Consider the following 13,588-nt stretch of genomic DNA (forward strand, 5'->3'; position numbering starts at 1 on the left):
AAAATCACTTTTGTCCAAACTGAGATCTGTAGTATAGTCAGCAAGACACCCCTGTTGTGTGCAGTAAATTTTGTGTCACTACACCTTACGTCATTGATGCTACTGAAAATTAAACAATGAAAAATTCCCCCAAATTTTATAAAATTACTTTTTTCCAAATTGAGTTCTGTAGTATAATCAACATGACACCCCTGTTGTGTGCAGTACATTTTGTGTCACTACACCTTATGACATTAATGCTGTTGAAAATTAAACATTAAAAATTCTCCAAAATGTTTAAAAATTACTTTTTTCCAAACTCAGTTCTGCAGTATAATCAGCAGGACACCATTGTTGTGTGCAGTAAATTTTGTGTCACTACACCTTATGACATTAATGCTATTGAAAATTTAAACAATAAAAAAATGTTCAATTTTTTTTTAATTACTTTTTCCAAACTGAGTTCTGTAGTATAATCAGTAGGACACCCCTGTTGTGTGCAGTAAATTCTGTGTCACTGCACCTTACAACTTTGATGCTATTGAAAATTGAAACAACAAAAAATTGTCCACATTTTTTTAAATTACTTTTTTCCAGATTGAGTGCTGTTGTATAATCAACAGGACACCCCTGTTGTGTGCAGTAAATTTTGTGTCACTACACCTTATAACTTTGATGCTACTGAAAATTTAAAAAACAAAACATTCTCCACATTTTTTAAATTACTTTTTCCAAATTGAGTGCTGTTGTATAATCAACATGACACCATTGTTGTGTGCAGTAAATTTTGTGTCACTACACCTTATAACTTTGATGCTATTGAAAATTTAAACTATGAAAAATTCTCCAAAGTTTTATAAAATTATTTTTCCAAATTGAGTTCTGTAGTATAATCAACATGACACCATTGTTGTGTGCAGTAAATTTTGTGTCACTACACCTTATGACATTAATGCTGTTGAAAATTAAACAATAAAAATTCTCCAAAATGTTTAAAAATTACTTTTTTCCAAACTCAGTTCTGCAGTATAATCAGCAGGACACCATTGTTGTGTGCAGTAAATTTTGTGTCACTACACCTTATGACATTAATGCTACTGAAAATTTAAACAATAAAAAAAATGTTCAATTTTTTTTTTATTACTTTTTCCAAACTGAGTTCTGTAGTATAATCAGTAGGACACCCCTGTTGTGTGCAGTAAATTCTGTGTCACTGCACCTTACAACTTTGATGCTATTGAAAATTTAAACAACAAAAAATTGTCCACATTTTTTTAAATTACTTTTTTCCAGATTGAGTGCTGTTGTATAATCAACAGGACACCCCTGTTGTGTGCAGTAAATTTTGTGTCACTACACCTTATAACTTTGATGCTATTGAAAATTTAAAAAACAAAAAATTCTCCACATTTTTTTAAATTACTTTTTCCAAATTGAGTGCTGTTGTATAATCAACATGACACCATTGTTGTGTGCAGTAAATTTTGTGTCACTACACCTTATGACATTAATGCTATTGAAAATGTAAACAATAAAAAAATGTTCAATTTTTTTTATTACTTTTTCCAAACTGAGTTCTGTAGTATAATCAGTAGGACACCCCTGTTGTGTGCAGTAAATTCTGTGTCACTGCACCTTACAACTTCGATGCTACTGAAAATTTAAACAACAAAAAATTGTCCACATTTTTTTAAATTACTTTTTTCCAGATTGAGTGCTGTTGTATAATCAAATCATTCCGCCATTTCCTCGCAATGAAACAACGACGAGAGGGGTGGACCAGTGCTCACTCAAAGCCTGCCCACAGGCGAATGACGCAACCGACAGGCGTGGAAAAACTCATGCATGCGCACAAAGGTTCAAGCTTGGCTGACGTAAAAACATATGAATCAAATCCATATATTTTTTGCATAAAATAAAAAGGTCGGATACTTTTCTCACAGACCTCGTATAATCAACAGGACACCACTGTTGTGTGCAGTAAATTTTGTGTCACTACACATTATGACTTTGATGCTATTGAAAATTTAAACAATAAAAAAATTCTCCAAAATGTTTTAAAATTACTTTTTTCAAACTGAGTTCTGTAATATAACCAGCAGGACCCCACTGTTGTGTGCAGCAAATTTGGTGACACCACAAATTATGACTTTGATGCTATTGAAAATTTAAACAATAAAAAATTCTCCAGAATGTTTCAAAATTACTTTTTTCCAAACTGAGTTCTGTAGTATAACCAGCAGGACCCCACTGTTGTGTGCAATGACTGTGATTCCATCTTACCTTATAACACTGATGCTATTGAAAATTTAAAAATAAAAAATTCTCCAAAGTTTTTCATGACATTTTCCCAAACTGAGCTCTGTGGTATAATCAGTAGAACACCACTGATGTGTGCAGTGAATTTGGTGATATCACTCCTTATTACAATGATTTATTCAATAATTTTCTAGTGTCTTTTTTTTCTTGTTTGCACTTGGGTGCATCTCCTCTGTGTGCAATGAAAAAATGCGCCCCAGGCACCTGCCCGCTTTGCCCGCATCAAAAACCGCGTCTGCACCCCCAGGAGTCACCAAATGCAGTCTGGGACTTTCCGCCACAAAAACCAGTCCAGCTGGTGTGAAATGATGACTTGACTCATGGCATTAGAGGTGAATGAGAACAGCTCGGAGAGCACAGGGACCTAAAAACTCCAAAGCGCACCCACAGAACCAGTGTCATGCCAAAGTAGTTCTCCCCGTCACAATTTGAATCTCCTGACGCGGGAGCGCGCACTCACTCAGTACAGCGCTTACAGATGTTCTGCAGCTCTTAACAAATGATCTCCCGCTGCTCCCAGACAAAAATAACAGCATGTTGGTTGTTCAATACATGACATTAAAAAATAAGTTTCATAATCTTTTGACGACGTTTAATGCATGCATGTCTTCACGCCGATTACACGCATAGCACAGAAACAGTGTCCAACAACACACCGTAAACGCAAACACGCCGTAAGACATTTATAAAAGCAAACACGCCGTAAGACGTTTATAAAAACAAACACACCGTAAGACATTTATTTATATTAAAAAAAAAACAAGCTGTAAGACATTTATGCCCACACCACTGTCAAGATAATTCAATGATTTTCACTCTTTCAATTCAATTAGTTTATAAGAGATTAAAATATGAACAATATGAACATCACACAAACGTGATGTGGATGATGGGTTGTTTTGTTTACAATAAATCAAATTCAGCTTTTACAATGTAAAAAAATCTAGTTTTTACAGAAAAATTCTGGCAGCTGTGGTTGCCAAGGGAATTCTGTCAAAATTACAATGAATATGTAAATGGTTTTACACATACATATTTATATCAGTTTTACAGTTCCAATCTTTTGGCTGGCTAGCGTGCCCATTAACATCAGCCTAGAAACGCAGGCTATGGAGGACGGCTTTCGGACTGTGGCTAGGCGGAGGAAGCCCCGTAGGGCTTGGTGCCCGGTTGTGGTACCCCAATCACACTCGCCACTGCAAACTGTGAATCGGTTCTCTCCCTTGGATTTCCCTGATGTGAATTCTTTGAGCCCACGAGTGACTTCCACTCCTGTCTCCAGACCAAAATGCCGGACTTTAGTGATAGGGGATTCTATCACCCACAAAGTCAGGTTACAGACGCCGGCTGACGTTAAATGTATTCCTGGGGCCAGAGCTCCCAACACTGCATCCCATCTTAGGGTGCTGATGCTGCAGAAGGGACGACAGACTAAGAAACATGACATGAGATATAGTCACAAAGTTATTCACATCGGCACCAATGGTGTCAGGATGAAGCACTCAGAGGTCACAAAAATAGACATAGAGAGGACTTGGGACCTTGCCAGAAAGATGTGTCGGCATTGATTAATAGTCTCTGCCCCCCCCCCCCCCCCCCCCAGAGTACTGAGGAGGCGTTTAGCAGGCTAACATCATTAAATAGGTGGCTGGCACAATTTTGTAGACCGCAAGGCTTTAGCTTTATTGATAACTGGCCTTTGTTCTGGGGCTGCTGTGGCTTGCTGATGCCGGATGGCCTCCACCCTACTGGGGAAGGCGCCGCCATCTTGTCTGCCAACATAGATAGAGCTCTACAGGGAGGGTAACATTAGGAATTTACAACAGGCCACAGAGCAGGTGATTAGAGACCCTGCAAGGCTTATGACAAAAGAGGGTGTGGAATCCATTATCTTAGCGGGGAAATTAGTGCAGAAAATCCACTATGGTGATAGTGCAGTTTATCTGCCAGGGAGGGAAATTCAACAAGTTGAGACTGTAACCTGCTTCCGTAGATGTGTCCATAAAAATCATAGAGGGATATGCTTTGCAAACTTAATACCCATTACTACCTTGGATGATTTTGAAACTGACGATGGCCCAGTGGTTGTTCCAACAATATCAAAAATTTCGTGTCTGCTACCTACAACGCGTGTGGAATGTCTCAAACCAAAACCTACTTCTAGGCATCTTATATATGCTACTCTGGAACCACCCCTAAACCCAAACACTTCAACTGTCAACCACACTGAGGTCCTTAGTCTAGGTCTCATTAGCATAAGATCACTATCCTCAAAATCATTGTTGATTAATGATCTAATTATTGATCATCACCTAGATATGACTGGGTTATGTGAAACCTGGCTTAAACCTACAGCTGCCCTCCCCTTTAGTGAGGCCTGCCCACCAGCATATACATTTAGTCACGTCTCTCGTGATGTGAAGCAAGGCGGGGGTGTTGCTCTTATTTATAAATATAGGTTTAGCTTATTAGATGTTGGGGGTCACAAATATAACTCATTTGAGCATCTGATTCTCCGCTCCACTCAGGATATTATGCATTGCCAAGGTCCAAAGAATAAAAATCAGACGTGTTACTTTGTCATTGTATATAGGCCTCCTGGCCCATATTCTGAATTCTTAGATGAATTTGGTGTGTTCATCTCTAACTTGTCAACTAGTGCAGATAACATTCTTATCATTGGTGACTTTAACGTTCACATAAATAAGCCTTCTGATCCCCTCTGCAAATCATTTATGGCAATGCATTCGGGACTCCACCTTGCGTGGCGTGATGCTATCTTAGACTATAAGCATGCATTACTGGCTACAAAGAGGACCCGTTACTCTGATTTGATAAACAAAAACAAGCATAACTCAAAGTTCTTGTTTGACACAGTGGCAACACTTATTCATGGACAACCACCTGTAGTTCACTCTCCTTTTACAGCACAAGATTTCTTGGATTACTTTGAGAAGAAAATAGAAGTCATTAGGTTAAACATATCCCAGCATGCCTTAACCCAGCCACTACATCCTGCTATTGAGATGGGCACCATTACTGAGGTATTACCTAGATTTACAGAATTTGATAGTATCTCACGAGGCATGCTGATGAAACTCGTAACATCAACAAAAAGCACAACCTGTTTATTTGATCCTATACCAACAAAACTGTTTAAGGACCTGTGGCCCACTCTTGGGCCGACTGTGCTGGAAATGAATAATCTTTCTTTACCTTCTGGCTCTGTTCCTAAATGTTTCAAATTTGCAGTGATTAAACCATTACTTAAGAAACCTAATCTTGACAATCGTGTATTGAAAAACTATCGGCCAATATCAAATCTATCATTTTGTTCTAAAAGTCTGGAAAAAGTGGTGTCACGGCAGCTCATGGACTATATTACTGAGAATAATCTCTTGAGCCACTACAGTCTGCTTTTAGAAAATATCATTCCACAGAGACGGCTCTCACTAAAGTGATGAACGATCTTCTGCTTGCAATGGATTCGGACACCACTACAGTTCTTGTGCTGTTAGATCTCAGTGCTGCATTTGATACCATGGATCATCATATTCTACTTGATAGGCTGGAAAATCATTTTGGGATTATTGGGAGTGCCTTTGCATGGCTGACATCATACTTGACTAGTCATTCTCACTGCGTTTTGTACAGTAACACTACCGGTAACCTTAGTGACATGAAATTTGTGGTACCACAGGGGTCCGTCTTAGGCCCCCTGCTTTTCTCCCTTTATATAGCACCCCTTGGGCACATATTGCGGCGTTTTGGAATTACCTTTCACTGCTATGCTGGTGATATTCAGTTATACATGCTGATAACTGCTGGTAATCTCATTCACATAAAATCCTTAGAAGATTGCTTTGCATCAGTGAGAAGTTGTATGTCTAGAAACTTCCTACTTTAAAACTCTGATAAAATGATTTTTCTTTGTCCAGTGAGGCACTGGCATCAATTTGACCAGTTAACACTTAGCCTAGGCTCATGTGTCATACACCACACTGACAAAGTGAGGAACCATGGGGTAATTTTTGATCCTACATTGTCCTTTGATCTCCACATTAGAAATAATACGAGGACTGCTTTCTTCCATCTGTAAAATATAGCGAAGATTGATCCCATCCTGTCTGTGGCTGATGCTGAGACCCTGATCCATGCATTTATCTCTTCTTGATTGGACTACTGCAATGTTCTATTTTCTGGTTTACCGCAGTCCAGCATTAGGGCTCTCCAATTGGTTCAAAATGCTGCAGCCAGATTTTTGACATGAAGCAGAAAGTTCGACCACATTACACCCATTTTGGCATCCCTTCACTGGCTTCCTGTCCCAGTGAGATTTTATTAGGAAACGGAGCGGGCTGCGGCCTCAACTTTACCTAAATTCTGGGTCTTTTAGTGAAGCTTATGGCTAGTGGCCGGCGATCACCTTAGTATTTCCTGTTTTTCTTGTTGTTTAATGCTAGCAAATTATACTGGATTTCTTGTCTTTCTGATGCCTGATTCAGTTTTTCTCTCTGTTTAAGGTGCAGCTCCATCCAGAGATGGGTGTGGTATTTGTGCTGGAGACCCTCCTGTCCTGTGCACCAACAGTATTTCCTTTATATTAGTTTTGTGAATTGTTTCTGTGAATTGTTCTGTAATTTATGTCTGTAGCATGGCCCAAGCAGAGGGTCACCCCTTTGAGTCTGGTCTGCTTTGAGGTTTCTTCCTCAGAGGGAGTTTTTTCCTTACCACTGTTGCTCTGGGGGTTAGTAAGGTTAGACCTTACTTGTGTGAAGCGACTTGAGGCAACTCTGTTGTGATTTGGTGCTATATAAATGAAAATAAATTGAAATTGAAAATTGAAATATTAAATCTGGAATTTTTACGGTCTTTTTCGTGTTCAGTTGGCATGACTATACTGATATTAAACCTTTTTGTTTTGTTTTGCTAAAATTTACACATATATTAAGTCAGGAAATATACATTAACAGATATATTTCATGTTGATTTGGCACAAGCTGTACACCAGATGCCCTTCCTGATGCAACATCCCATTACACAGTGAAATGTGGCAGGGGTGGGGTTCGAACCAGGAACCTTCAGCACTGAAACCAAGTGCACTAAACACTTGTCCACCACTCCTGATATCTGTCTGTATCTTATAGATTAATAAGCATGGTGGCTTTGTAATTACCACAGTTGCCTCAGAGCAAGAAGGTCATGGGATCAATTCCCACCTGTGGCCTTTCTGTGTGGAGTTTGCATGTTCTCCCCATGTTTGTGTGGGTTTCCTTCAGGTGCCCCGGTTTCCTCCCACATTTAAAGACATACGAGGTCTATTAGAAAAGAAACCGACCTTTTTATTTTTTCAAAAACTATATGGATTTGAATCACGTGCGATTACATCAGACAAGCTTGAACCCTCGTGCGCATGCGTGAGTTTTTTCATGCCTTTCGGTTGCGTCATTCGCCTGTGGGCAGGCTTTGAGTGAGCACTGGTCCACCCCTCCCGTCAGAATTCCTGTCTGACTTCTTCCTGAGAGACTGGCGCTTTGCTTGATCAAAATTTTTTCAGAAACTGTAAGGCACATCCAAGTGGACACCATTCGAGAAATTCAGATGGTTTTTGGTGAAAATTTTAACGGCTGATGAGAGATTAAGGAGTGTTACTATCGCTTTAAGGACAGCCCACGGCGCCGGACGGCGCGGCGCGCCCCGAGCCACCGTTGTCAGCCTGTTTTGAGCTGAAAACTTCCAAATTTAAGCCTTGGTTGACCCAGGACGTCGTGAGAGAGCAGAGAAGTTTCAGAAGAGGTCGGGATCAGCAGTTTATCCGGACATTCCACTGTTAAAGGAGATTTTGTAATGAAAGACGCGAGGACGGATTTGCGCGTCGGCACGCAGCCGCTCATCACATGGCGCCACAGAAAAAAAAATTCCAGGTTAGGTTTAAACTGTAAAATTTACATAAATATGTATGTGCAAACCATTTACATATTCATTGTAATTTTGACAGAATTCCCCTGGCAACCACAGCTGCCAGAACTTTTCTGTAAAAACAACTGGATTTTTTTTTTTTTTTTTTTTTACAGTGAAAAGACAGACAGCTATCAGGGGTGGTGGCCAAGTGTTTAGTGCACTTGGCTTTAGTAACAAAGGTTCCTGGTTTGAACCCCACCTCTGCCACATTTCACTGCAATGTGACGTTGCAGCAGGAAGGGCATCTGGTACACAGCTTGTGCCAAATCAACATGCAGATCCTCCTTGCATCTGCTGTGGTGATCCTGAGTAAAATCAAGGGAGCGGTCAAAGGGACTTCATATATTTGTAAATTTTACAAAAACAAACAAACAAATAAATAAAGTGGTTTAATATCAGCATGGCCTTGTCAATTCAACATGATAAAGACCATCAAAATTACAGATTAGTATTTTTAATTCCAGGTTAGGTTTAAACTGTAAAATTTACATAAATATGTATGTGCAAACCATTTACATATTCATTGTAATTTTGACAGAATTCCCCTGGCAACCATAGTTGCCAGAATTTTTCTGTAAAAAACAACTGGATTTTTTTTTTTTTTTTTACAGTGTAAAAGATGAATTTTATTTCTTGTAAACCAAAACAACCATCACCCACATCACGTTTGTTTGCTTATCTTTTATTTAAAACAGAAAAAAGTCGCAGACAAGTACAAGAGTGTACAGGTTATAACTGTTCATATTTTAATCTCGAATGAACGAAGTTAACTAAAGAAAGAGTGAAAATCATTGAATTATCTTGACAGTGGTGCGATCAAACGTCTTACAGTGTGTGATTTTTTTGTTGTTTTTTGTTTGTTTTTTTACTTATATAAACGTCTTACGGCGTGTTGTTGGACACCGTTTCTGTGCTGTGCGTAATGGCTGTGAAGACGCACGCATTAAACGTCGTCAAAAGATTATGAAACTTGTTTTTTATGTCATGTATTGAACAACCAACATGCTGTTATTTTTGTCTGGGAGCAGCGGGAGATCGTTTGTTAAGAGCTGCAGAACGTCTTGTGAGCGCCGCGCTGAGTGAGTGCGCGCTCCCGCGCCAAGACGGGGAGAACTACTTTGGCACGACACCGGCGCTGTGACTTCTGTCCCAAGAAGCTGCGAGCGTCACTCCAGACCGTCACGTCACCTGAATGACGGGATGTGAGACAATGAAGCAAGTGAAGACGACAGGGATCAAACGAGTGTGGAGCCGCGCCTGCGATGACAGACGACGCAAAGGACAGAGAAGAGGTAAAGCAGAAGTTACTCGGCACATTAGAGGCGCTGGAGAGAATATTGAAAAAAATAACAGATGTGCAAAGCGAGTGTGTGACTAAATAAAGTGGGGTGGGAAAAACCGATCTGCTTTGTTTGAAAGAGAACACTTAACCCAGAAGAGGAGACGATCATGGAGCCGGAGGGGACCACAGAAACGCAAGCCGCTAATTTGGCGCAGTCAGCAGCCTCGAAACTGTCCCAGATGAGCGAAAGAACTAAACAACTGGGGAATGTGATCCAAAACCCAGAAAGACAGAAACGGATTATTATGATCATAGTTTGTGTTGCACTTTTATTAGACAACATGCTGTACATGGTGATCGTGCCAATTATACCCGATTATCTGGAAGAGCTACAGCAAGAAGCGGACCATGTGCACACTGCTGCTGATGCTGCTGTTGCGCACACTAACTCCACCAACATCACCACCGAGCCCGATGATGAACCCAAGTGTAACTTCGACGTGCAGATCGGCGTTCTTTTCGCCTCCAAAGCCATCCTGCAGCTGCTGGTCAACCCTCTGAGCGGCACCTTCATAGACAGGGTCGGATATGAAATTCCACTTTTCATCGGACTCAACATCATGTTCCTGTCCACAGTTATATTCGCCTTCGCGGAAAATTACGCCACGCTGTTCCTGGCGCGCAGCATGCAGGGCCTCGGCTCGGCTTTCGCGGACACTTCGGGAATCGCTCTAATCGCAGACAAATACACGGAGGAAGCAGAGAGGAGTAAAGCGCTGGGTATCGCTTTAGCTTTTATCTCTTTTGGGAGTCTCGTGGCACCCCCTTTTGGAGGGATCCTCTATCAGTTCGCGGGAAAACGCGTGCCATTCCTGATCCTGGCCTGTATCTGCCTCGCTGACGGCGTGCTGTGTCTCACTGTGCTCAAACCCTTCTCTAGCCGAGAGAGAGAGAACATGCCGGTGGGCACCCCGATCTATAAACTGATGATCGACCCTTACATTGCCGTGGTGGCGGGCGCGCTGACAATCTGTAACATTCCTCTAGCCTTCCTGGAGCCCACGATCGCCACATGGATGGAAGAAACCATGAAAGCTAACCAGTGGGAGATTGGCATGACGTGGTTCCCTGCCTTTTTCCCGCATGTTTTAGGTGTGTTCATCACTGTGAAACTAGCAGCCAAGTATCCTCACCTGCAGTGGTTTTACGGGGCCATAGGCATGGTGTTCATAGGCGCAAGCTCGTGCACAGTCCCCGCCTGCAAAAACTTTGGACAGCTCATGATCCCGCTGTGCGGAATCTGCTTCGGCATCGCCTTCGTGGACACCGCGCTCCTGCCCACGCTGGCTTTCCTGGTGGACGTCAGGCACGTGTCCGTCTACGGCAGCGTGTACGCCATCGCAGACATCTCCTACTGCGTGGCCTACGCTCTGGGGCCCGTGGTGGCTGGACAAATAGTGCACGACCTGGGCTTCGTCCAGCTCAACTTGGGCATGGGGCTCGCCAACGTGCTTTACGCACCGGCGCTGCTTTTGCTGAGGAACGTGTCGCAGCTGAAGCCGTCTTTCTCCGAGCGCAACATGCTCCTGGAGGACGGTCCGACAGGACTGTACGACACGATTAAGATGGAGCAACGGGAAAAGAAGCGGAAGGGTCTGTGCACGACAATTGAGGAGAATGGAATTGAAAGTTTTACGCAGCGCTCCTATTCCGAGGAGGAATCTTCAGGCGGAGAGTACGCGTAAAAGTCACTTAGATGACTTGTTGAAAGTATCAAAGTGCCCACGCAGACTTGTGTGCATCCCATCACACTCACGAAATTCTTAAAAAAGATTGTGTAACAGTATCAATTATGAGATGATTCTTGCAAGTAGCTTCATGCATTTATAGTAGAAGTCACTCGCTGGCGTTTATTCATGTTAAAGTGAGAGTGTTACGGAAATGTGTCTAAATATTAATATTTATCACTATCAGATTCATATGGTATTCAGGGACAGTGTGCAAATGCATTTTAACGAAAGAGTAAAAATGTTACGTCCTTTAAATGTAGTGTGCATTTATTTTGCCAGAGTGCTGCTAAAACTCAATATGCAATCTTGTGCGTCACTGCATCCAGGCGGAGAAAAGTGATGGAAACGCGCGTCTTGGTGTCTGTTTTGTTTTGGGGTTTTTTCTTTTTCTTTTTCTGTTGGATAATGTCCTTCTGGAATGCATAATGCCATTATGATTTGTACATAAATGTACATTCATGTACATAATTAAAGAAATATTATAAGAATAAGGTGGTTTATCATTTTGTGTGTGTGAGAGAGGGAGGTTTCTTTCTTTAGAAAAAGTTCGTTGCTTTTTGCCGAAATATAACCACACAATTGTGATATATATATATATATATATATATATATATATATATAGTGAAAAAATATTCAAATAAAAATTTAATACAGTGATAAAATAATTCTATGCAGCTTTCTATTGTCATCTGTTTGCAACCAATTTAAACTGACCCCCAGCAAAACCAGCCACTGTGTTTATATATAGTGAAAAAATATTCAAATAAAAATTTAATACAGTAATAAAATAATTCTATGCAGCTTTCTATTGTCATCTGTTTGCAACCAATTTAAACTGACCCCCAGCAAAACCAGCCACTGTGTATATATATATATATGTGTATATGTGTGTGTGTGTGTGTGTGTGTGTGTGTGTGTGTGTGTGTGTGTGTGTGTGTGTGTGTGTGTGTGTGTGTGTGTGTGTGTGTGTGTGTGTGTGTGTGTGTGTGTGTGTGTGTGTGTGTGTGTGTGTGTGTGAAACATCCTATGTGCCGGTGTCTAAATAAGGTGGAGTGGAGAGGAAAAGTGCCAAATAAACTTGTGGACGAATAGCAGGACTTTTGGGAGGAGCCTGGCTGTAAGGAGGGTGAAGTACCCTCAGCATCTCTCCTGAGCCAGTTGCGCACTTTCCACGCTGGAGATGGAAGATGCTCAAGATGACAACGGATCACAATAGTGAAATTTAGCAGAGAAAATGAAGATTTTCACAATGGGTTCCGGTGCAGACGAACAAACCTAGATTTCTTTCTTGAGCCAGACAGAAGAGACTTACTTTTTTCTGCTGCAGGTAAGTCCAGTTTTATGTGATGCATTCCTTCACAATGGGAAAATTTGGCAATGCCATTTATGGCACAGCATGCAAACACATTTAAGAATAAAGATGCATGAATATGAACGCTTCAAAGGTGGATTAAAAAAAATATTTGGTTAAATAGCTGTTTTGTAATTTGCATTGCACATTTGGCTTCATTAAGTGTTCCAGCTACTCCCAGATAGACAGACAGTGATATTGTGTCAGTGTATGACACTTTAAGTTGCCTGTCTTTGATGTCTGCTTTATTTGCAGACACAGAATCAGACTCAGCAGGGATCAAGCTTCCAGAATAAAGCACCTCTGCACAGCCAGCATGCCAGTTCTGAACCGAGATGCCTCCAAAGATTTAGGCGGCGGTGATGTGAATATACTATATCTGACTTAGATGTATACAAACTCAGATTTATTGGGATGTGAATGAAAATCATAATTTTTAGTAATATTAATCAAAGCATAAAGATCAAACAAACTAAAAGGTTCAAAAAGTAAAAATAACTTAAAACTGTTTGACATAGCTTTAAGAACATACTCTTATTTTGAAAAAAAAATTGTACGAGTAATTTCATTTTTACACATTAGGATACAATTACATTTTTAATTAAATTTATACAAATTTTTAATTAATTAATCTTTTCATAATTTTAAGAAAATATTGGCTATGAGTAGAATTTACTGATTTGTTTTTCATTCCAACCTCCGGTCAGGTTCTGCCGAAGCTGCCGCTGCCGGCCCTGACAGACACAGCAGAGGTGTACCTGAGGTGCATGAAGCACCTGCTCACAGAGGAACAGTTCAGCAGGACCCAAAAGTTAGTGGAGGAGTTTTGTGCCCCTGGTGGAGTGGGGGAGCTATTACAGAGCAAACTCGAGGAGAGGAAGGAGAGTGAGGCAAACTGGGTGAGAA

General features: G+C 40.9%; 2 protein-coding genes and 1 long non-coding RNA gene across 5 annotated transcripts in view; 2 read left to right on the plus strand and 1 right to left on the minus strand.

Annotated features, from left to right (window-relative positions):
* Window positions 1-2,581: 2,581 nt before the first annotated feature.
* Window positions 2,582-9,684, minus strand: LOC117523827. The gene is made up of 3 exons (XR_004564629.1): window positions 9,501-9,684; window positions 9,443-9,447; window positions 2,582-2,593 (listed from the first exon to the last, which is right to left on the minus strand). It is a non-coding gene; the product is annotated as an uncharacterized LOC117523827 (long non-coding RNA).
* Window positions 8,090-11,295, plus strand: slc18a3a (solute carrier family 18 member 3a). Its single transcript, XM_034185435.1, has 2 exons — window positions 8,090-8,094; window positions 9,698-11,295. The coding sequence occupies exon 2, from the start codon at window positions 9,709-9,711 to the stop codon at window positions 11,284-11,286; it is 1,578 nt and encodes a 525-aa protein (XP_034041326.1). The 5' UTR covers window positions 8,090-8,094; window positions 9,698-9,708; the 3' UTR covers window positions 11,287-11,295.
* A 1,114-nt stretch (window positions 11,296-12,409) lies between these two features.
* Window positions 12,410-13,588, plus strand: part of chata (choline O-acetyltransferase a) — a 28,150-nt gene continuing 26,971 nt past the window's right edge. The window contains exons 1-3 of one of the 3 annotated variants that reach the window (XM_034185541.1): window positions 12,410-12,658; window positions 12,938-13,046; window positions 13,390-13,581. In XM_034185541.1, coding sequence (XP_034041432.1) covers window positions 12,999-13,046; window positions 13,390-13,581 — 240 coding nt within the window. In that variant the 5' untranslated portion in view covers window positions 12,410-12,658; window positions 12,938-12,998. Of the gene's footprint in view, window positions 12,659-12,862; window positions 13,047-13,389; window positions 13,582-13,588 lie in introns of those variants that run through there. The other 2 variants (XM_034185542.1, XM_034185543.1) reach the window with 2 other exon arrangements.

The sequence above is a fragment of the Thalassophryne amazonica genome, chromosome 13, assembly GCF_902500255.1.
Source record: "Thalassophryne amazonica chromosome 13, fThaAma1.1, whole genome shotgun sequence".
NCBI lineage: Eukaryota > Metazoa > Chordata > Actinopteri > Batrachoidiformes > Batrachoididae > Thalassophryne > Thalassophryne amazonica.

Bases quoted from the DNA above. Each gene is read 5' to 3' on its own strand.
- slc18a3a (XM_034185435.1), top strand. From the start codon at position 9,709: ATGGAGCCGGAGGGGACCACAGAAACGCAAGCCGCTAATTTGGCGCAG.